The 23848-nt window shown below is 37.7% G+C and overlaps 1 protein-coding gene across 1 annotated transcript in view; it reads right to left on the minus strand.

Annotated features, from left to right (window-relative positions):
- Positions 1-17551: 17551 nt before the first annotated feature.
- Positions 17552-23848, minus strand: part of LOC139743035 (uncharacterized) — a 38572-nt gene continuing 32275 nt past the window's right edge. The window contains exon 8 of the mRNA XM_071653544.1: positions 17552-21268. Coding sequence (XP_071509645.1) covers positions 21197-21268 — 72 coding nt within the window. The 3' untranslated portion in view covers positions 17552-21196. The remainder of the gene's footprint in view (positions 21269-23848) is intronic.

Raw genomic sequence — 23848 nt, forward strand, 5'->3', positions numbered from 1 at the left:
AGTAGATTCACCTTGACTTTTTTTTAAATTTCTATATATTCTACAGATGTTCAGACACATGCCTGATTCATTTTGTATCTTGTGGGATTTTTGAACCTTGGAAGTCTGGGTTTGTGAAAACATTTCAAAACATTTCAGTGGTCCAATGCCTTGAGCTCCGCACACATGAAATATATATAGGAACATTTCTTTAAAGTTGCCTTGCTTCATGTGTCATCTAGCTTTACTGTGTGTAGATTATGTGTTGTAGCTAGATTATGTATGATATACAATTTTTGTTTATTTGTTTGGTTACTTTTCCACGCTTATTATTTTGTGTAGTTAAAGCATTGTTTCTCATATGTTCAAGTCCTTTCACTTTAGCCCCCCCCCCCCCAAAAAAAAAAAAAAAAAAAAATGTGTCTTTAGTTTGCTTTTGCCAGCAGATCTTTTTTGAGGTTTTCAGTCAGTGTTGCTGCATGCACAGTTGAAACACTCTTTAAGCTAAATGTTGATGATATTAAGTAAATATGTATTTTTGTGTATCAAATATCCATAAGGTGAGATGCTGGCATTTGCTTGCACTGGCTGTTTCAACAATTTTATGTACAAATGCTCTTTGAGATTTGGGAAATATTAATCCAGCAGGATTTTTTTTAAAAATTATTTTCCCCTTCGCTTTGTTTTGCACTTCTAACCATGGGTGTGTGCAGCTTGTGCAAATATATAACCGCATTGCAACATCTGTGTCAGATGATTGCTTTGGTATTCGCAGACAAATGTGGGATTCTATGTGTGTGCTGAAATGGGTGGGGGGGGGTGGTTGGGTTGGATGGCGGGGCTTAATGTTGGGGGGGGGGGGGGGGAGGAGTAGCTGAGAAAGAAATTGAGAGAGCGATCGAATGAATGCTCAGATTCTCAGAGTTGGAGTGAACTTTTTTTGACACCATGATGTCATCGATTGCATCTCGAGCATTTTGAGAGGGTGCTGATTAGGAGCAGCTGCAGCGAGCACTCTTCCGACTTTCGCATTTCAAAAGTAATTTCCCTTATCGGCATTTCGGCAAAGGACAGTAATCTCCTGATCATCCATGGACTTTTAGTCTGGAGGACCAACAGCTGGTGTCGTTCAAAGCCCTATGTCAAGCTTAGACTAACCCTTAAAGGTCGTACATGTATATCCCGCTTGTAAATGTCACAAAATTTTGCATGGTTAAAGCATTTTTATTATGTCTTCCAACATCATGTATGAAATTTTTACGGTATAATATGCCTCAGAGTTTTTCAGACAGAAATGAAAACCTAACCCCATGTCACTTGAGAATATGCTCCCCTTTTGTGCCAAGAGTCATGTTTGAAATTTTTGTTTGGTCCAAATGAATTTATTAGAAATCTTTAGTAGAGTTTCCTCCTCTCTCATAAAGAATTTTCCAGTTTTATGATTCTGAGGAAAAGTCTAAATTTACGTACCTCTACAATATGCCAGCTTATAAAAGGAATCTAATTTTCATCGTTGCAAAAGGGACACATGAAGTTAGAAGTGCCCATTAAGTTTTTTTACCCAGTGTCAGACATGAAAACTGTTATACTATCACAGTATTCATAGGTTACTCTTTTGTTTTGTTTTGTTTTTTGCCCAAAATACTGCAGGCTTGATCTGTTTTGTTTATAGTTGTTGTTGTGTTGTTGCCCCAAATACTGTAGGCTTCATGGAAAATGTTGCTTTCCAGAGTTGCATTGCTACACATCTCTATTGCAGGATGCAGGAAATACTGGTTCTCCCCACCCCCTCCCCCCCCCCCCCCCCCCCCCCCCAAAAAAAAAATGCCTTTTCAACCCTGAGAATACTTCAGTACTGTGTACAAGGTTGACATACCTTTGAAGTTTGCTATTTTTTGCTCCTGTGCCAGATTTATTTCTAGAAGGTTGGTTGAGATGCAAATATCAAATGATGATTCTCTTTGAAAGAACATTTCAAATACAGCCATGCTAAGGGATTAAAAACAATTAATCAGTCATGCATATAATACAAGCACACCCTTCAGTCACCATGTACCCTACACCCTACAGTCGCCAAGGTTATAGTGGGCATGTAAACAATGACTGAAGGCTCGATGCAAGTAAACATGTAATCTGTGGGACTGTCATAGGGTGTGCTTGTAACCACGACTGGGTGTACATGAATGTGACACGTGGAAGGTATTACCATATGTTTTAACATACGGGAGGGTGTTTAGAGGGAATTGATGCTGGCATATTAAAGAACAAACGGGTTATGTTGGCAATGCTTTGCAGAATTCAGCTGGTATATAAGTGCATTAGCTGAAAAGTTGCCAACCTTTGGGCGATTTGTTTTAACATGCATGTTTATGCAAGGTGTAAGTGATGTAAACATGTGCTTCCTCAATAAAAGAACATTTTTGCTGAGTGCCCTCCCCACTTTCCGATCATGTCTGGTAATTATGCATTACTTTCTATAGAACAAATTTTTGTAATTTTAGTATGTGGCATATGTGGACCATATGCACGTTCTTATGCGGAGAATGACCCACGACAAAAAGCTTTATTGTCACACTTTCACAAGTGGCAAATAATATCACTCGTGCTTTGATGCTCCAGCATTACCGATGGAACATTTTTTCTGAGTACAGTAATACAGGCTTTACTACAGGGTAGAATCTGTGCATACATGTCCCGGTGAATACCAAGTACAATTTGTGTGCTGCCCTATTGTGATTTCAAAAAAGAAACAAAAAGTTTTATTGAATAAGAGCATATTGAACCTACCCATTTGACAGTATTTGCTTAGAAGTGAAATGGAATTCCTTGAACTAGCAGGCTTTGTAAACTGAAATATTACCTGAATGCATATCAGGAACTTAAGTTTTCTCAATTCTTTTCATTTCATTTCAGTATTTGTTGCATATACTCACTGGAGCTCACTCTTGAAATTTGCACAAGTTTTGATGCTCCAGTTTAAAGGGAATAATCCTCCATAAGAATATCTCTGCATGTATCCTTGAAAATTCTCACCACTTCATCCCTGACCCATTATGTTTCAAGGGGGCCCGTGTCTGCCAACATCAATATCAACATTTATACTCACTCATAATTAACAGTTTCTTTCTTATGAAAATCAATATTTATTTCACAAGATGTTTCACAATGTCTTTGCATTCACATTTGAAATACTGCAGTATTTCACTGTAGGTGGGAATTGGCCTATCGTAGGTGTCCAGCGGAAAGGCTATTGGGATGCAGTGATAGATAATAGGATTATGTAATCCTTTTTTTTCCCCCTTGACAGGTGTTTCGAGACTTACAGCATTGATAACTGCAGAATGCACTGCAGGGGCTAACCCTTACCATGCCACATTATTGGAATGCAGTCATATTGTCTGTGCCTTTTGTTCGTAATAGTTAAGTTCACTGGGAGGCTATATTATTAATGATAAGAGCTTACCCCTGATATGGCGCTGACGTCCACATGACACTTAAAGGGAACGCAAACCCAAAGAGCAATGTGGATTAAGAGAAAGCAGTAACAGCAGTAGAACACATCAGTGAAATTTTGAGGAAAATCGGGCAATCGATGTGAAAGTTATGAATTTTTTAAGTTTTTGTGTTGGAACTGCTGGGTAAGGAGACTACTAGAGGTTATGACGTATGAGTGGACTACAATACAAAGAAAATATAAATATATAATATTTTGATGTTTGGAACTTGTAAAGATGATTTTGGAGTGGTCTAAATTGTGATCACTATATAACTGTAGAGACCTAATGAGAGACAAGCTTTATTCAGCCCTCTCAATTTTTTAGCAAACTTGGTAATATGCCACAATGGGGACAATGTGACACACTTGCATTTGTAGTAAGGGAGCAAATGTCAGCAAACCTAACAAATGTGTGAGCAAACCTAACAAATGTGTTAATAGTGTGTTGCAAATTTTGCAATGAGCAATGAACTTGCAAAAGTTGCAAATATTCATGGATATAAAGCATTTCTCACTCCCTGCTTTGTAGAGCACATCTCTATAACTTCTGAATTGCTTGCTCTTGCTTGCTTTTTTTTTCCTGTGTCAGTTGTCTCACATGTCTTCACATTCATCTGTGTTTTTCAAAACATCCTCAAAGTTTAGCAAATGTTTGTCTCAATGAAGGAAATTATGCTGTCTGTACTCTGCGGTTCAAAGCACTTTGTAGGTAGGCCTCTAGAGTATGAATTTAAGATTTTTTTTTTTTTAGGAGGATGAAATAGAGATCTTCTGTGTTCCTTTGTTCCATCTTAAATCTGGGGCAAATGTGTGGGCACATGATATTGAAATATAATGGTAGATTGTGCTTTAATCATCAGATCATTGAATTGTCCAACCAGGCAGGTGCATTGTATTTACAGTAAGTGTTAAATATATTGTGTTTTATTATTTATCTGATTTCATAGTTCAAAATGTCGGGCTGTTGTTTGTAATCTTTTCAGGTATTTCCACTGTACTCTAAGAGTGAGGGATTTTCCGCAATCGGCATGAAAATGGTAGAAATGGGTGTAATGTGTGGGCTTCTAGCTCAATACACAAGGTTTTTGACTAAAATAAATGTATATGGCTAGTGCAGAAACTTTTGCAGCGATACAATTTGATAGTGATGTAAGTAATTAACATTCTTCTACAAGGCCTGCTGTGAAGCAGAAGTTTTCATGTGCATAAAACTTTTGCAAATTTTGCAAGGTGCCATGATTTGCGAAAGTAAAATACACCCAAAAATTTGTGTGTACATAATGCACTGAGTGCTAGTACAATGCTGTACGGCATCATGGTCGGCAGCTTGCAAAAGTTTACTTCCCCCCAAAAAAGCCGTTGGCTCCAATTCATGAAAGTTTCATGGCGTGAATGTCTCTGGTTTTACACTACAGTCACCTGATGTAAACTGGCAGCGTATCATACGGACCGCCCATTATTGAGCTTGAAATATAGGACATACTGTAGGCTGTTTATGTATATCTTTCCTTGAAAGTAGATTTGTGTGGTTGATTATTTATTATTCTTGTGTACGTAGACTACCCTGATTTAAGCTCTTGCTTTTCACCTGTTCATTTTATTGTGTTCAATTGTAAACAAGCAAATACACACTTTACCGGCACTGTGGAAGTAATCAGCATTCTGTACCAGGAACGTCCAAGTCAGATTGTCTTAAAAGTTCATACTGTTCACCGTGCTATTTAACATTTGTATGGTCATATGTGCTATCTCCTGCCCTGCAAGAATTCACCCACCTGTGTTGATGTATCATGTCTGATGTACTTCTTGTACCTTAATTGTTACGAGTGTAAATTAAGATGAGAAAGAACATATTATAATTATATATATTAAAACAACAACAAATAAAGTGCATTGAACATTTGTGTCTTATTTGAAGTGAGTGGAAGTCTTACTAGATATGGTATACATATCAGTCTTGTTACTACCAGAGGGACATTATCTTTACAGTGGTTGTTCAGTATTAATGACTTTCTACTTTCAAGGTGGTGATGTGAACAGAATGTAAAATCCCCAGATTCTCAAAGGGAGGGAAAAAGCAGTAACAAATAAATGACCAAATATGAAGTATTAGATACAGTCAACCTTTCCAAAGTCAAATCTATTTGGACTGGAGACATAGCTTCGACTTTGACGTAAAATTTGACTAATAAGGAATTAAAATCAATAGATTATAGAGAGAAGAGAGAGAGAATAAGTGGGCCTACTAAAGCATCTACTTGCCATGCTGAAGTTTGTAAAAGCACCATGGTTGTGCATACAACTGTGTGTTGTGTGTATGTGTGCGTGCGTGTGTGTATGGGTTGTGTGTGTCTGTGTGTGTTTGACAAACATGAAAGGTTATAAATGACTTGTTTTGTAATGGAGTCTCATATTTAACCACAATCAATCATGTTTGTAGGCATGCTGCGTTACAAAGTACAGCACAAGATTTGCAAGAGCAGGTGTCAATGGCTCATTTTGTGAAAAAAAAGTACATTGATATCGTTGTCGGTCGATTATCAAGAAAGTGGAGAAAGCTAGAGTGTTTGGCTCTCTAATTTTGTTTGCTCAGTTGACACCAAAGTTTAATGTCCCCACAAAACAAATACACCAAAACAAGAGGGTATATGTCATCAGCTGAGAACTAGAAGGGCACTATATCACTTTCTACGATTTGAGCTTAAATATAAATAAAACGATCAATTTTTCATGAAATATACCCTATTTAATCGAAAGTAGGTAGATTTTATATTAGCGATGTTGCAAACGTCTGGTAAAATAGCACCATTGTGATTTTGATTTTTAACACTTTACTGAAAATAATTTAAACTTGACATCATAATGTAGAGGAGATTGAGCTCTACAACGTGAGACAAAAAAATTCAATACCCCCCACCCCCCAAAAAAATTGCGATAATGCCCTTCTAGTTCTCAGCCGACAATGTATTTAATGACCTAGTAATAATAAAGAAAGGTGTTAAAAGAATTGTATAGTTTTGTTTGAAATGGAGCTTCAGGTTTCCAACTTTTGGTGAGATAATGGAGAAACTTCTTGCAAAATATGAAAGAGCATACAATTCTAAGAAGAATTTAAAGTTTATTTGATGAAAATTGGTTTTGAAATAGCTGAGATTTCCAAGACAAAGTGATCCTAACAAAAGGTGAGACCTACCTTTTATTGGGATCACTTTGTTTTACTTTTTCTTGATATCTCAGCCATAAAGTCTCTATAGCATTTGGCTACATCCCTTAATCCCTAAATCTTTTTGTCTCAAATTTGCAAGTTATATGTTCTTATTTTCTCATTATTTTGTTCCATCTGCCACTGGCAGGAGGCTTGGTAAACTTTTAGATGGTCAACATTTTATAATCTTCTTCAATCATTCGCTCAAAAATTTGTAGAAAGTTTTGGATTGTGCTTTACACAATTTACTTCTTGCTCTGTAGTTTTGCATGTGTTACTTGTGCAGTACACGCCGAAGCCGGCTTCATGCGGTTTGAATGGAGCTTCTATAAGGCAGTATGTTGCTTGGAACGTATTGTTCTTTTCCAGATCGAGATTCAGTTAGTGCAGATCAGGAATTCGATGGATCAAAAACAATGGTCCGACAAATTTACACAATTGGGAGGAGTCACTTTGCTTTAAAGCTGTAAGCCTGTTTGTCTAGGCAGTTGTCGGGTACCTTGCAAGTTGATTAATCAAGAGTGTGATGATGAATGAACGATTGTTTTGAGAGAGACAGTGAGCCATGCATGCCCAGGTTTTTCTGGTCTGTCTGCAAATGCATGCCTACAGTATTATAGTTTTAACCCACAGTGGGCACACATTAAGTATTTGTTTTTCTAGTTTACAGTTGAATGTCAATCCATGTCTAAGTCCAGTTGAAGAAAATGCAAGAGACCTATTGTCCTACTTAGGTGGAGCAGCCTGATAAAAAAAAATTGATCAAAATTAAGATATCACAAGAGTTATGAAATTGTAAAAGTTTCACATGCATTCACACAAATTGATTTTCATTGCAATCACACATGAAAATTACTAGTGATGTGGGGATGTCATCACCTTACATTGCTTTGTATCTAAAGATTGTAGAAATCATAGTTTTGATCAATAATGTATCAACCATAACATCCTTCCCCACGCTAAATTAAAGTCATCCCCGTTTTGGTTAGCATAACTTTACAATATTCTGCTATGAAGACTATGATTGATAAGGCCTATTCTCCCCCCTTTTTTTTTCCTTCAGGAAATTCTGTGGTTAGTAGCCAGATCACTTGGTAACCTGGAAGGTGCCGGAATTGTCTTCTCATCCAATTTGCATACACTGTGATGACCAGTTCCATGAAGTCTCATGAAATATCAAACTCTGTAACTTTCAGATCTTACTGCAAGTAGGCAACATGCCAACATTACCAGTGAGTTCATCAATTCCTGGGGAAATGTGGTTACCGGTAAAAAAAAAAATGGTCATCTGATGGAGGTACAAGTTTTTCTTCAATTTGTCTTCCCTCTATACAAATGTACAGTACATTGTAGATGACAGGTTTGATTCCTGCTGGTTCCTTTTTATTACATGTTTAATGTTTGTTGAAAATGTAGATCAGCAGTTGCAATCTTACAAATTTGCACAGGGGGCAGACAATTGAATTGAAGAAAATTTCATATCTCATATCTTCACCTCTCTGCTTAATAATCTCTTGCTTTCAAAATTGTCATCTGTTTATTGTGTCACTAAATGTGACACCTCAAAATTTCACAGTAGGCCTATGTGTCTTTTAATCTCTCTTTGACCACTGAAGCAAATCAGATGGGGTTTTCTGTAAAGATGTGGTAATAAGTAATAGTTTCATACCCTGAAATTGCTATCTTAATTGATTCACTATTTCTGAAGTTATCGTTGCAGAGGGTCCCGTGTATTCATTTTTTTTTTTTTGGGGGGGGGGGGGGTGAGGGCATGCGGTATGATAGGGAATCTGATGCAAGCAACAAGCATGTGCTGTTATAAGCCTATGCCAAAGTCCTCAATCATGTACATGTACTACTTGTTTGGCACCTGATGTTCGGTACTCCGGAGGATCAACTCCAACCCAATGTTTTTAAGATCTGGCAATGTGATGCGGAAGACTACCTATGAAATATATCAAAACAAAACTCACTCTGTACTCTGTTATGTTCAAGCATTACACTGGAAGGGTACAGTAGCTGAAATTTGACTCAGATCATGGATGGGAGCGAAGGAGCTTTTGACCAAATCCATTCCAGCGGTCTGTTGTGCATACAGTCTGTGCATACAAAGGAAAGTTAAGAAGTCTTAGCTAGTGTAAAGCAGAGTACCGATACTATAATTGGAATCTACACTTGGGTAATCAAATGAGGGGTTTTGAGTCCTTTGTCCTACTTAATCTAGTTTTTCAGACACCACCACCCCCCCCCCCCCCCTTCTTGAGACATGTACCAGTTGAAATTATAAGCTCACACACTCTCTGCTGGGTGTTATCCACTGTTGCAAGAACCATAATAGTGATAATGATAATGATAATAAATAACACTTATATAGTGCTTTATACTGACATTTCTAGGCGCATTAAATATGGAAAAATATTAAATCAAAATACGTACAGCATATACATTTAGTTGCCAATGAAATACATATTTATAAACAAAAGAAAAATAGAATTGAGTAAATAGATAAGTTTTAAGCAATGATTTAAACTTATCATAACTTCCAGCATTTTGAATATAAAGAGGGAGTTTTGTTCCAAAGAGATGGAGAAATGATAGAAAAAGCCCTACAAAAAGGGTCAGGTGTGGGGACCATGTGATAATTGCAGCTGTTGGTGGGCCAATAAGCCTTTTCACTTGTAGGCCTATGTAATTTCATGCAGAGATGCAAGAAAAGACACTTAATGTAATAATGTATTATTTGAGAGAGTGTGTGTGTGTGTGTGTGTGTGTGTGTGTGCGTGTGTGTATGTGTGTGTGGGGGCTGTCATTGGTTAAAAATCCTTCCGCAGATAGTTGTATACATGTATTTTCAATGAAATCTATATCCATAGCATGTTTTGTATTTTTGGTTTGTAGAGTACCATACAGTCAACAAGATTGATTTTCCGGTTGGATTTTTTTTTTCCAATGAGCAGTCCCTTTTTAACCAATTCTTAAGTGTAAATTATGAGTATATGGTGGAGCTATAACTAGTGCTCTGACATCTATTCTTTCTTCTTTTGTGACATTATCCTCACACCCCCATCCCCCTTTATTATAATGGACATTGTTGAAGTGTGTACAGTATGTTCAGCAGAAACTAATTCTTTCAACAGCTAGTGACACTGTAAAATAATCATGAGTAGAGTAATAATCCCAATTAATTCTATTTAGATCTGATAATCCCCTCATAGTAGTCACTTTGGAGTTTGATATCCCCCATATTTCACTTACAATGAATGGAATGCCTGTTGTACAATTAGACCCTTAATTTCAAAAGATTTTTTTTTCCTCAATAGTAGTATTTCAAGAGGCATTTTCATTACTTCAGTTGTTAATGAATTTCAAGTTTCACTGAGTTAAAATATCATTTTCTAGCTGAAAATGTCTCCTCCAACAAAGGAATCTAACCGCTATTAATCTGAGTTGGCAACGTCTTCAGCAACTTTAAAGAAGCTGCTGCATGCTATGCTTGCAATCTGGCGCAGGAAATGATAAATGAAGGGTGGGTCTTGAGAGAAGACTAGATGGTATCGAGGGTTTCTACGCAGGTAAGCCAGTCGAAGCATTGTTCCCCTGTGGTAGTGGGGATTTGGATTTTCTCTCCAGTTCGCACTTAGGCGTCTATTGGAGGAAATCCATGGGTCTCTCGGGGCTTCTCTATGACACATTCAAATACATGCATCCACATCAGACACACAGATTCACAAACACACTCTAATACCTGTAACATAAGCATACTAGTCTGCACAGCTGTAATATACCAGGTGGGTAGGATGATGCGACATAAAACTTAAAAGAAAAAAATGCCTAAGTATGAAATGTATCAGAAATTGGTGTTAATAAATGACAGGCATGAATACCCAAAACAGAAACACAAAACCAAACACACAACCCCACTACATCAATCAATTAAAGTATCCCACATATGACATATTTGTGGCATAAAACTGATATCTAACACATTACACTCTAAATTGTTCTAAGTGTGCAAACATGTTTCGTCTTTTCCTCTCGTCAAAGAAGAGATCGACCTGGAATAAATACACACAGGTGTGGGCAAGGCAAACTAGCTCCAGCGAGAAGGAAGTGAATGACACCATACACATTTCGGCCCAAAGCAAACAGCTGGTATTGATGATGAGCACTGTCTGAACCTGTGTGAAAGGCCACCTGTGCTTAGTGGCCACCTAATATTCCACCACTTAAAGGACAAGTTCACCTTCATGTACATGTGGATTGAGTGAATGCAACAATATTAGTAGAACACATCAGTGAAAGTTTGAGGAAAATCCGACAATCCGTTCAAAAGTTATGAATTTTTTAAGTATCTGCGCAATTACTGCTGGATGAGAAGACTACTACAGTGTGTGATGTCACATGCGTACAACGATATAATGAAAATAAAAAGAGAATTTCACAAAATTTTACTTTTTGAATAAAGTGCACATTTCTTGGACTTGTTACAGATGTATGTTAAAGATAATATCATTCCCTATTCCCTGTTATTCCGAGAAGTCGAGTGTTCTTTTGTTATGCGAGAAAAGTGAAAATAAGGTGAATTTTCTTTATACTTTCTTTATACTGTTGTACTCATGTGACATCACAAGATATAGTAGTCTTCTCATCCAGCCATGACTGAGCAGAAACTTTAAAAATTCATAACTTTTAAACGGATTGTCAGATTTTCCTCAAACTCTCACTAACAGAGACTCCAACTCTCCCGTTTTCGACGGGAGATCTCCCGCTGAAAACCCATTTTTGCAAAATCTCCCGTTCTCCCCGTTTGAGATTTAATTTCTCCCGCCCTGGCTCAATGTCTCCCGTTGGAAAGGATTTCTTACTTATTGCTATCGTATGTTGCAAAAATAAGCCTTAGATAGCACCAGAGAGCATCTATAACCCTAGGAACTTCACGTTTCGCACACATAAACTTGGAGTCTCCCGTTTGCTAGGGGTTTCAGGCGGGAGAATCTCCAGATCAGAAGGTGCTTCGGGTTGGAGTCTCTGCACTAATGTGTTCTACTGATATTGCTGCATTCACTCAACCCACATGTCTATGAAGGTGAACTTGTCCTTTAACTTCCTTCTCTTCCACCCTCCCCCCCCCCCCCAAAAAAAAAAGAATACAGGTAGTTACTTGCATGCAGGAGCCACCAATTGAATGTAATAACCGTGCCAATGATAATCAAAGTTGCCTTTTATGGTTACTATGGTAACACTGTCTAAAGTGGCCACAGACTCCATCAACCTGGGACCTATTAACCTGTTGAGGACGAGTCCCGAGTATGCTCGTGCAGGTGTCTATGGAAATGCATGTTATAGCAAAATCAGCCTGTCCTCGACGGGTTAAATTGTCAGAATTCTCATTATCTATGATTTTTTTTTTCTCCAAGAGTTTATTCACATCACATTTTTTTTTTTCACATTTTCTTTTTCTTTTCATAGATCGACTTAAATAGTAACCTCATAGTGAGAGAAACTTAAGACAGTACATTGACAATAGGTAACATGGCCTTTTGCATTAAAAAAAAGTAGTGTACAGAAGTGCATTTCAAATAGTTCACCATAAAACTGTAACTGGCTGCCAACCTGTCTATATGGCCACCTGTCCAAAAGTGCAGTCTTTAATGGTCCCTTGATTTTACAGTGTGTATGTGGGTATGTTTATTGCATTCGCATAAGTCAAATAATTGCCTAGGGTCTTTTCAAATCCACTTCTTTTTATATTCTGTTGATTTTAATCCCTCATAAGTCAAATTTTCTCTTTGAATTAAGTCAAAGCTATTTCTTCACATATGCGATATATTCAAAACATAGTTGCTTTGTCATAGCACTGATCTATGCATTACATTCCAACTTCGGTACACGCAACCAAACATTTTGTATTTTTAAACCTAATATGTAAAACAAACTGTACAAGTAAAAAGAAATATGTAAAGATGTGTGCAAAGTTAGCTGACCCATGTGAGACATATTAGGTGCATGTACTTCACTTTTTTCTTTCTATAAGCAGAATAGGAGTGTTTTATGGGTATCCATAAAGTTTCCTCCCCCCCCCCCCCCCCCCCCCCCTCTTTGAACCAATATTTACACAGCTCAGGTTTTGTATTCCAAAGCCTGGAAGGTAAGTTGCAACTCCTAAAACAAGCCACATATGGAAGATATTATGGAATTCTTCTACAGGTACTCATAAATCAGTGTCCCATCTTTTGTGATGTTTTTGCTATTTGCTATTTTATATTTTACATCAGACAGAATACATTTTCATGAGATATTGATCATCTAAAAATAAGATGTATCAAGAGTTCGATACAACTTACTGCGAGCAAAGGCTTGCAGTAGAAATAGCTGATGCTTTCTTTTGTGTATAATAATATACCTTGTACTGTATGTGTGGATCACTTTTCCATCATACAGTTGGAGATACTTTTGAGGTGTACATTCAATGCCATTCCATATGGTATTTGAATAAAAATACCTCCATTTATTTAGAAATTTGATATTACTGGACATCTTCAAATAGAAATTGCCACTAAATTTTGAGATATTGATAGTTTGTAAAATTAAGTCACATTTAGATACATGTTTAAATAGTAATATTATGTTCATATTCAAGTTCCATTCTTTTTTTTTTAACGCATGACACCATGATGTCAATGACTGCTGAAGGACATTATCTAAATACCTTGTTGATCTTCCTTTGCCTTCAACACACATACACAGCATTGACCACACATATAAACTATCCTTTAAAAAAACAAAAAAACAACAACACTTGCCTGTCTTTCCCTCTCCCACACATAGAGATAATGTATATTATGTATATTGCGCTGAATGTCAAACTTGTCAATTAAATTTCTCCTTGACTGTTCTTGCCACTCACACACATGCATACTTTGTTAGCCATTCTTATATTTTTATCATGCACATCAACAGACATATATGTTGCATGTACACTGTTTGAATGCATTCTTTAGAATTTCACTATTCTCCCATGTAGGCCTACATACATGCTTACAGAATTAGGTTTGGCACGTCCAACTGGAGTGCTTCCTTTGGTGATTGACCTAGATGTACGGATTAATTAGCAATGAATGGAGATTAGCTAATCTCCTTAATCCCCATTCTGTTGACATGGCCTTCCTGTTGGACTGAGGCACATTCTAATGCCTATGTGGGCTGGCTAAGGTTAAGTTTGGAGGAATTATAATACACATTTGTATGTATCTGAATGCTGATGGAAAAAGCATGGCAAGTTATGCTCCGTGTCAACACCATTAGCCCATGGGCCAAAACCCGAAAAATGGGTTGTTGGTACCACCCGAGGTGGCAAAACCTTTTTGGTGTCATTTTGTTTGTCGGACATACAATGTAGATACGCTTATCAAGCTATGATAGCATTTCCGGTGTGTTTATTCTTTATCTAGAACAATGTACCGTTATCGTATCTAAAGTTCCTAATAAAAGGGATTATCTATACTGTTTTTATACCACCCTCTCAACAAATACATCAGTTTTAAACAAAATTCACTCTGTTCATTGACAACATTATTAATTATAATGTATTATAGTGTACCGCTACATTGTTTTTGCACTATCTTTCATTGTTGGATGGAAATAAAGCGACATTGGCGTGGTATTAGCGTTTTCACCGGAAAATTATAAATAATTGAAAAATACGCTAAAATTCAAGAGAAATTGCTTTGTTGTTGTTGTTGTTTTTAGATAGAGGGATATACACTGTATTATAAGCTTTGGATATTCCCTTCGCCATCTTGAATATTAGACTAAGCGCTGTGGACATCATAACCCTTGGATATTCCCTTCGCTGCCTTGAATAAAGACTAAGCGCACCACGTTCACAACAGAACACCTGTGAACATAGAGAAACAGCGCTCTTCTTTGTATAGCGGTTGGTCTCGATTCAGAAGTACAGGGATATAACTACGACACCAAATTGGTTTAAAATTCATTTATTATGACTAAGCTACTCATTTGGAAATGCTATCATAGCTTGATAAGCATATCTATGCCCGACAAACAGAATGACACCAAAAAGGTATTGCCACCTCAGATGGTACCAATATCTGGCCTGGCCCATGGACTACATGTTCCTGGCTGCCACGGCAATTACGTTTCAGGTCGCTGCGGACAAAACGGGATGGTCGTGAAACAACATGAGGACAGCAATGGTGCTGATGAGAAAACTACAAAGTAGATTGTAGTAAGGCATGCTGACGCAACAAAAAGTGCCAGCTCGTAGTACGTTGCAACAAAACTTGGAGGCGGTCTGAAGTGGGAAGTGACGGGAAATATGGTGTAGTCTAGCCAGACCAGACACTGTGAAAAAAGCGTCTGAGCTACATGTTTACTACAGTGGAGACTGGAATAGACAAGACTAGGATACAAAGTGGAAAAAAAAGAAAGAATATCCCATCTACCCACGGCGTACTATACGTTTCTTATAGCCACGATGCTACTGTGGCAGCCGGGAACATTGTGTATTAAACGTACAGCTATGTGCATGGATACACAAAAGAACAAAGCATATTTATGCTCTCTCTCTCTCTCTCTCTCTCTCTCTCTGTGACATATACACAAACCCACATCTGCATTCAAAGGCAGACCTGCCCATTGTGAAGCTTTCCTTTCATCATCATGCAAACATCAAAAACAGACACAAGTCCGGCAAGAAAAAAACACAAACCAGAATCACAAGAATCTAGTTTTTTTTTTTTCCTTTTTTGCTACCGTTTTAATCTAGACAATGTAGACAATGTACACACAATGAAAAAAAACAGGAAAAGAATTTTAGGAATTAGACTGGAACAACATACAATCAGTATTAAGTTGGGTGGAGAAGGCATCCTTGAATTACTTCCCCCCATAAAAATATGATTTTATATCAGCACAGATTTTACTCATGGAAGGTGGTGAACTAAGATGCCCCGTGACAACCCAGTGAGCATCGAAACAGTTTGCGTGTCGTCGATTACAATGGAAATGACAATCGGGAAAGAGGGTGTCTCCCATAATCTCTTTCGAAGCAATGGTTTGGATTAGACTGGGCTTTTTCTCTCGTTTTGTCAGTTGAAATGTAGTACGAAAGATGTTTATATTTCCACGCCCAGGAAATAAAAATGCATTTTTTTTTGTTGTTGTTTTTACAGGACTAGACTTTATCTACTGCCAATTGCATTCAATTACAGGATTTGCTCTTAAGAATCACCTCTGAAATAGAATTGGAATAGAATCTTTCTCAAACTACAAGCAAACAAACGAAACCGAACAAATAAACACACCCTGCTCCTATCAGTGACTAAAAAATTGAGTTTTCATTTGTGAACATAGGTATTTAGAAAAGCAACATGAAATGAACAGTGGCTTTTTATTACAAATGTGACATACGAAGAATGACAGCTACTGAGATATGTCATGTGTGTCTTTCTACAACCTTCATCTAATTTCTAACCCTAAAACTGCTCGTTACTTATCAATGCTCCTGAACTCATATGTGTTGCTTCTTCACAGTGAGCACCGGAATTACTGTCTTATTGCATTCATGCATGTTTAAGGTACCGCAGCGAAGGAAGCTTTAGATGTGTATTGACTGTACAAAAGGAACATTTTGGGTGAACATGCCCCATTTTTGAAGTCTTTCAGAGTGATCCTAGTTTGTGCGAGCATGCCCCCCCCCCCCCACCCCCGCCATCTGACATGTCACCTGAAACATGCAGGCTGTGTATGTGTATGTGTGTGTGTGTGTGTGTGTGTGTGTACAAGTACATCATCATGTCATCACAAAATCCATACCTAATAGCAGTGTGAAAGAAATTACAAACTGTATTTTACAAATACATGGGAGAAAAACAAAAACAAAAAACTTAAAAAGCAAAATGAAGTTATCACTCAAATTTGTTATTATATGCACTGCACAGGAAAACAATGTAACAGACATGGGCAAAAATGGTTTTAAACCCAAGGTTGCTATGGGCATGTTTACACTGATACTTTCTTTGATTGAAATTGAAGACATAAAACAGGAAATTGGGTTTGGAATACAAAAAAACGGGTGACTTTTATGTTGTTTAATCTCAAAACTGTTTTTAACCCTATGTGTGTTTTGAGTGCCAATTGACATAGAAAATCTCACAGCATTGTACACACTGTCCAAAGTCCCTGGCACAATAAAGGTTGAAGACATGGTTGATTCAGACCTTTCAGTGTGGGAGTACAATCAATGTGCACACTAGTTTTAAAAAAACAACAACAAAACAACAGTATTTACATCATTTTGACCTCTGATATTATCTAATGAACACTTGTCTTAATATTTCTTTTTTTCAACATACATTTGGCTAAAACTGCATCAAGATGGTTAAAATACATTTACATTTTTCCTCTCGTAATGAAATCTGAAAACTCCCTCAACATGTACAGATGACAAATTCTCAAAAAAACACGCTGGATTAAGTGCAGACTTAAAACTACTTCAATACACGGCTTGGAAAATAAAATATATATAATTAAACACATGCAAGCAAAACTTGGACAGTATGGAGTGCTGGATCAAACACATCACAGCAATACTGGTTACATGAGTTTACTTTAACGATGCTGAAATAAGAATCTCATATCTTCTTGCGTGGTATACCAAAGATACCTCATTTCATACAGTGTGACCGTCATACTGTTGTTGTAATCGCTGATGCACAGAAGTAAAATTGACAATGCACAAGTGTACTACCGTCTCCACTGCCACCCTCCCCCCTCCAAGTTAGCTTTCATCATCAAACCTTACACACAAAATGCAATGTCCCCCCCCCCCCCACCCCCATACACTATACAATATGAAAAACACACGAGAAGTTACCGTAATTAAAAATAAACACTTCTTGACACTGTAATATTCAGAAATGCAAAGAATCTTAAACATTTTACTTTTTCCTTTCTTGGTCGATGAGGCAATACTGAGCAAAGCGAATCACTGATTGTCTAGCTTCATACACAACGTCATTACTCATAAGTGAGGAATTTACAGTAAATCAGTGTATTTTAAGACGATCCTGAACAATTCTTTAATATATACAACACCTGCAACAGATCTGAACGATGCATGAAGTTTAATCCCATCACGGAGGTATCAACAAAGCTGAAACAATATTCCTCAAAAAACTCGCTACATCCTGCAAGTCAAAGACTTGTGTTGACTAATTGATACACACTGCAGTTTTGCCAAATCAATGGCCTCCAAAGTAAAGCAAGACTTAAGAGCACAGAATTTCATTCTCAATGCATTCATTAATAATGATAAAAAGATTTTTAAAAACTTCTACAGTATAATCCTGGTAAAGTGAAAACGCACATATCCTACGCTACAACAAATTTGACATAAAACTGCTTCTTGATATAAAATGTGGACACAGAACAACTGGTTTCTGTTCAATACTGACAAAACAGACAATATGTTTCCGGGCAACTTACTGTCATTTAATACCCAGATATCATCGTTAACTTTATCATTTCTATTTCTTAACCATCTTTTTCCTCAACAAGGTCATGTTGTCGTACAGTGCACACGCCAAGCAAGTTGACGGAAATGCGTTCGTACACATTTGTCTCACCCCAGACTACAAATGAAGCATTCTTTCCTTTCCCCTTTCTGCATTCTTGCTTACGTAATACTTAAAAAAAAAAATCCACTTCGATAAAAGGTCCCTACGAATGTGGGGCACATGTACATGTAGCTACAGGCTGGCGATTTATGTATTGTACACACACATACATGTAGGAGCTTTGGCTCTATGTAATATAGAACATGAGATTAATACTGCAACTTTTTGAAAGGTAAAACCGTACTCTGCATAATATATGCCTGTCGAGCTGTGTACGAGAAGAACGTACATTCCTCTTCGAGATGAACTCATCCATTAACAATGCACTGAAATACAAGTAGTAGATGACCACAAAAAGGGGGTGGGGGAGAAAATCATGAGTATGTACAGCTTCGAAAAGTTGAATAATGCCGCGTCCATGGACTGACGCAACGCAAAGACAGCACAAACATTTTCATACTTCATTCTGGTGCACAGAGCGATCAACTTGTTTAAATAATCGGCTTTGCACTGCCTGAAATTGTTGGCATTTCGCACTGCCTTACGACCTTGCCCAAAGCCAGAGACATGGAAAGAGACAGAGAAAAAATAAAACAACAGGATGAAATATCAATGTTGTGTACTTTACAAGTCACTGTCTCTATGGTGCCAATATCACTACACTGCTTCTGATGGGGCAGAGTGTGGTCTGTATCGATTTGCATACAACTCCGCTCAGTAATCTACTTGTAGCATCAGACTATGTTTGTGACCACCTTTTCCTGAAGTTTGCAGACATCTTTGAAAGCGAATCTTGTGAAGAGGGAATCTAAACAGAGTAAGATGCTCTGTCAATGCTCATCATCGCAAAATGCTGCATTTGCTAGCTTTCCCCTTTAACCTATTCAATCTCTGTTGTTCCTGTGCAACAGTACCAAGTAGAATCCAGAGGTTTGAACTTTGCGCATTTAAAGCACCTCCAGAAAGTGGGCGGGGACAAAAATCCAGTGCTTGCTCAAAGATGAAAGTTCGGTCACCACCCCCTCCCCTCCCCCCTCCCAGTCCCATCCAGGTTTGGCAGTAATGTGATGATGGAAGTACAGTCGAAAGTGAGAACATCACATAGTTTCCCAGGCTTGTTGCGGATTACCGTTCTTTAAACGCCGACCTACAGCCCTGCCGGGCATCAGAGCTCAACAAACTACCTCGAGAGACCTTGCATCTCTCTTAAGCTTGACTAACATCCACTGTAGGAGGGCTTTCTTACTTCTTCTGGTTTCGGTTTTTTGAAATACTAAAGAAAGAAAAAAAAAATCACACTGAGTGGACATAGATAACAAGTCCGGTAGTACGAGAAAATCATATTTTACTCATCGTTCATTCCTTACATTAAATTCACACGGTGAAGTTGTGTCACTGCACAAAAATTGCAACATTATGAAAGCATACAACAAATTATCTCATGAACAATACGATACAACAACATCGAAATGCGCTTCTACAGATGGGTCTTATGTGGTGGAAACAGCGAGGCGCAGTTTTCGAGAACGTCACCTGCATAAATTTCAATTCTAAAATCACAAATATATTCAGGTTGAAAATTTCAATTCTAAAATCACAAATATATTCAGATTATCGATGAAAACAACCAAAGTTACAACATGAGAATAACATCGTATCCTACGCAGAATTGGAATGCTTTAATTTCTTTTAAAACCTACATGAAAAACCCGAAAATCATTCAAAGCAGACCGAAAGTGGATGAAGAGGTGGTTAAATATGATTTTTGAGCCGACAGGTCTTATCAATCTTTCCTTTTAACGCACGTCTACTGGTCTTGTGGTCCAGGCCAAGCACAGGACTACAGGAAAGCATTGGCCATCATTTCTCAGCAAAGACCAGGACTACCTTATCATTTGGGCCATTGTTCCAATGTGGTATGCAAAATTAAAAGAAGATCTCCAAAACAAAGGTGGCTGCACTATTGGAATAACAACTGATTAAAAAAAAACAACACAGAATTTTAAATAGACAAGCCCTTATTTTACTGTCTTTGTAATACATTGCCTCTTCGGTTATTTTCTTGTTTTCTTTTTCAATAACGGCTCATAATAACACCTCATCCTTAAAAAAGCAGGGTGCATATGTGTGTGTATGTGCATTCATGCCAACACCTAAAAAGTTTTAATCTGTCTATGTACATGAGCATACATTATGAAATCTACAATACTCACCAACAACTTTTTGAAGGTGACTAGATTATTAAAAGCAAACTCTCCACTGACATGTATTTTTTTTTTTGTATCTTACCTTGCATAACTCATTCTTGAACAATTCTGTATTTTCTTACACAAGAGTATCTTTACAGCATGCTATTTTCAAGTCTCAAAATTTTTGTACAAATTCTTTCTCATGTCTTTATCTTTTTGTTGTTGTTGACGCTGAAGTGAGTGAGAGCTAAAAAGAGTAGAAGGATACACAAACCACTCCTGAAAATTGTAAACACAGACCTGTACAAAATATTCATACTTCCATTTCCAATCATCGCAGGCGGTTAAAAACATTTACATGGAAAACAACATAAGCTATCGGGATTCCCAATGAAAATCTCTCAGACGTGGAGTAATACCGCGTCTACGCTGATCACAATTCTACAACAGGAACCCATGGAATTCTAAAAATAGCCTCACAGATGATACACCAGTCTACGTATGTTTTATCATAATTATATTCATGGTAATTTTTTCTTTTTTTTGGATGTCCTTTGAATGCTTTCTTTTCTTAATCAGTCTGTAAATCTAAAAATAGACGTTACTTTTGTTGATGTGCTTTCTTTTTTGAATGGTATCCCTGGAGTGGAGAATTTAGGTCAACGACCTCTATACAGATGGGACGATCTCAGTTTGACCCCACGCTGATTGAAGGGGGTGGGGTCTGTGAGACTGACGATGAATCCTGGACGCCATCGACCTGTAGAGGGCGGTACAGAGCAAAGCGAGAAGACGACATGAGAGACACGCCGTAATTAGGAATTTTAACATGACTGTGAATCTGTCAGAAATTGTAGATAGAAAATAAGAATATCAGATACACTAGTGGAAAAAACAGAAACATCGCATCATCAGCATTTGAGAACAGCAGAGGTCTTCATACTAGAATAGACTGCTGCACTGTGGCTAACCTGGAAATGATTAGAGACAAGAAAAGCAAAAAACAAAACAAAACAGAAGCCCTTGACATGCTTTGATCAGTACAGGAAAGATCAGACAACTTGCACTACTGTAAAACATGATATTTTCACGGCATGAAATTTTTGCCAATTGGAGCCGACGGCCTTTGTCGCGGCATGAAACTTTTGCGAGTTGCCTCTAACATTCAATGCATAGAGTGTAGACAAGAACTTTTGCATGCATTTTAATTTTGCGAATCTTGGCTCTTGCAAAATTCGCGAAATTAAACTGCACGCCAACATTTCTTGTTTTACAGTATCTTTCGGAAAAGAAAAGACAGAAATCACATCACACAAAGTGTGTTAGAAACTGCTGTAATTCTCTGTTAATGCTAATAATGCTGATGGCAAATCACTCAAGAAAGACATGCAACCACCATGCAGTGGAAGCAGGAAATGTTTAGTGAGTTTTAAGACTGACTAGCACAATTTGACTTGTGCATACTTAACCCATTGAGGACGATTTGATTTTGCTACAACACGCATTTCCCATAGACGCTTGCCTGAGTATACTTGGGACTCCTCCTCAACGGTTTAATTGGGATGCTTGCACTTTGAACACAATCAAAATATCTGCCAGAAACAAATCACCCTTCATGAACATTTTGATGAGGTTCACTGACATCGACGTCCAACCTCAAGAAGCGATTTCTAACCCTCTTTGCATATGGGGATTATTTTCTAGTTTGTTTTGTCGATTACAGAGTGTATCAAAAACAGGTCATCCAACTTTGGAGGGCTACCATTTCATGACTGTCAGCTATGGAGAGCACAATGTTGGTTGTGAGGAAAGAAAAGGAAACCAACATTGCACTCTCCATAGCTGATAATATTATGAAATAGTAGCCCTTCAAAGTTGGATTATCTTTTTTTTTTTTTTTTGATACGCACCGTACAGTTTATAAATGACATTAAAACAGGACTTGCCTAGTGGAATTTACTGCAAGAAAACAACACTTAAACCAGGTTTTGGTGGCCTCAGACTTTGACATTTGACCCCATCACTTCAGAAACTACTTGTTCATTCGTTTCTAACATTACCACCCCAATATTGTTGCTGGAACTCTCCTCGACAAAGTATAGTTACCTTTGACCCCTGACCTTTGCTCAACTGCCACATTGATGATGATGTAAATATTCATTGATTTATTTCTAATATGTCCATTGAATTACATCACTACTGGACATATCATGGGTGAAGTAATGCCTAGAATTTACAATTTAAGCAAAAGTTTGGATTCACTTAAAACCTTTTCTCTCTTATCAAGATAAAGAGGTCTGGGGTGAGACACACATACAGACGAAAGGACAACCTCAAAAAAAGTTAGGACTTCCAATGGTATGGTATGGTATATCCCCAATCAAACAAAGAAAGCCCTAACAGTAATGACAGATGATGAAATTTAGCATCTTTTTTTTTTTGGGGGGGGGGGGGGGGGGGAGGGGGCTCAAAGGCAATCATAATCAAGGGGGGTAAAGACAGAGTACAACTCTATTACCAAAAGTCTGAAAGACCAGAAAAAAGAAATACTCTTGGAAATATCATTAACTCACTCATTCCCACATGCAACTGTAATACATAGGAAATCAAAGGTATTAAAAAAGACTTGGTACTGAGCAGCTTGAATAGACTGCACATCTCTTATCCCATCTGGGTACCCAACATGGGAGCTTTCGATTCGGGACAGTGAGGCATACAGGACGGAAAGTTAACTCAAAGTTAACCCAACCAAACTGTCTTGCTCCACCCTGATTTGTTCAATAGCTGTTTCACTTTCTGAGGACGGGGACGTCATAAGCTGTCACACGTGTGTGTGAGGTACCTAAACACACAGCAGCTTGCCGGTCTGTCTAATCGAAGACTGAATGCTACTTCTACCGAGAACCGTTCTGAAAAGCAACCAGGCGGAGAGCAAGACATTCGGTTTCGAGCACATGCAGTTCGATTTCACGCTCCACCTACCGACCTCTTTGCCTACCATCCTGAAATCCAAAGCTCGCTAGTGTTAGTGTGACAGGGAGATCTCAACACTCAATTCACGAGATATAATCTATTCCAAATCTTGCCAGTGGAAAGTAATCTTTTAAATATGATATCATGGTTGTAAGTACAGTGGACTCCCATTATAACAAAGTCCTCAGGACCGGCAGTTTTTCTTCGTAATATCGAAATTTCGAACCGAAAAAATAAACAATAAAAAAAAATGTTGCGGCATGAATTCTTACTTTGTTGTAATCGTAATTTCGTTATAACCGTGATCATTATAACAGGAGTGCACTGTATGGGAATATTAAAGGTGGAATGGTTGAGTCTTCACAAA

This window comes from Diadema antillarum, unplaced genomic scaffold (genome assembly GCF_040938485.1).
Source record: "Diadema antillarum isolate AM-2024a unplaced genomic scaffold, OU_Dant_1.0 seq00001042_RagTag, whole genome shotgun sequence".
Lineage (NCBI taxonomy): Eukaryota > Metazoa > Echinodermata > Echinoidea > Diadematoida > Diadematidae > Diadema > Diadema antillarum.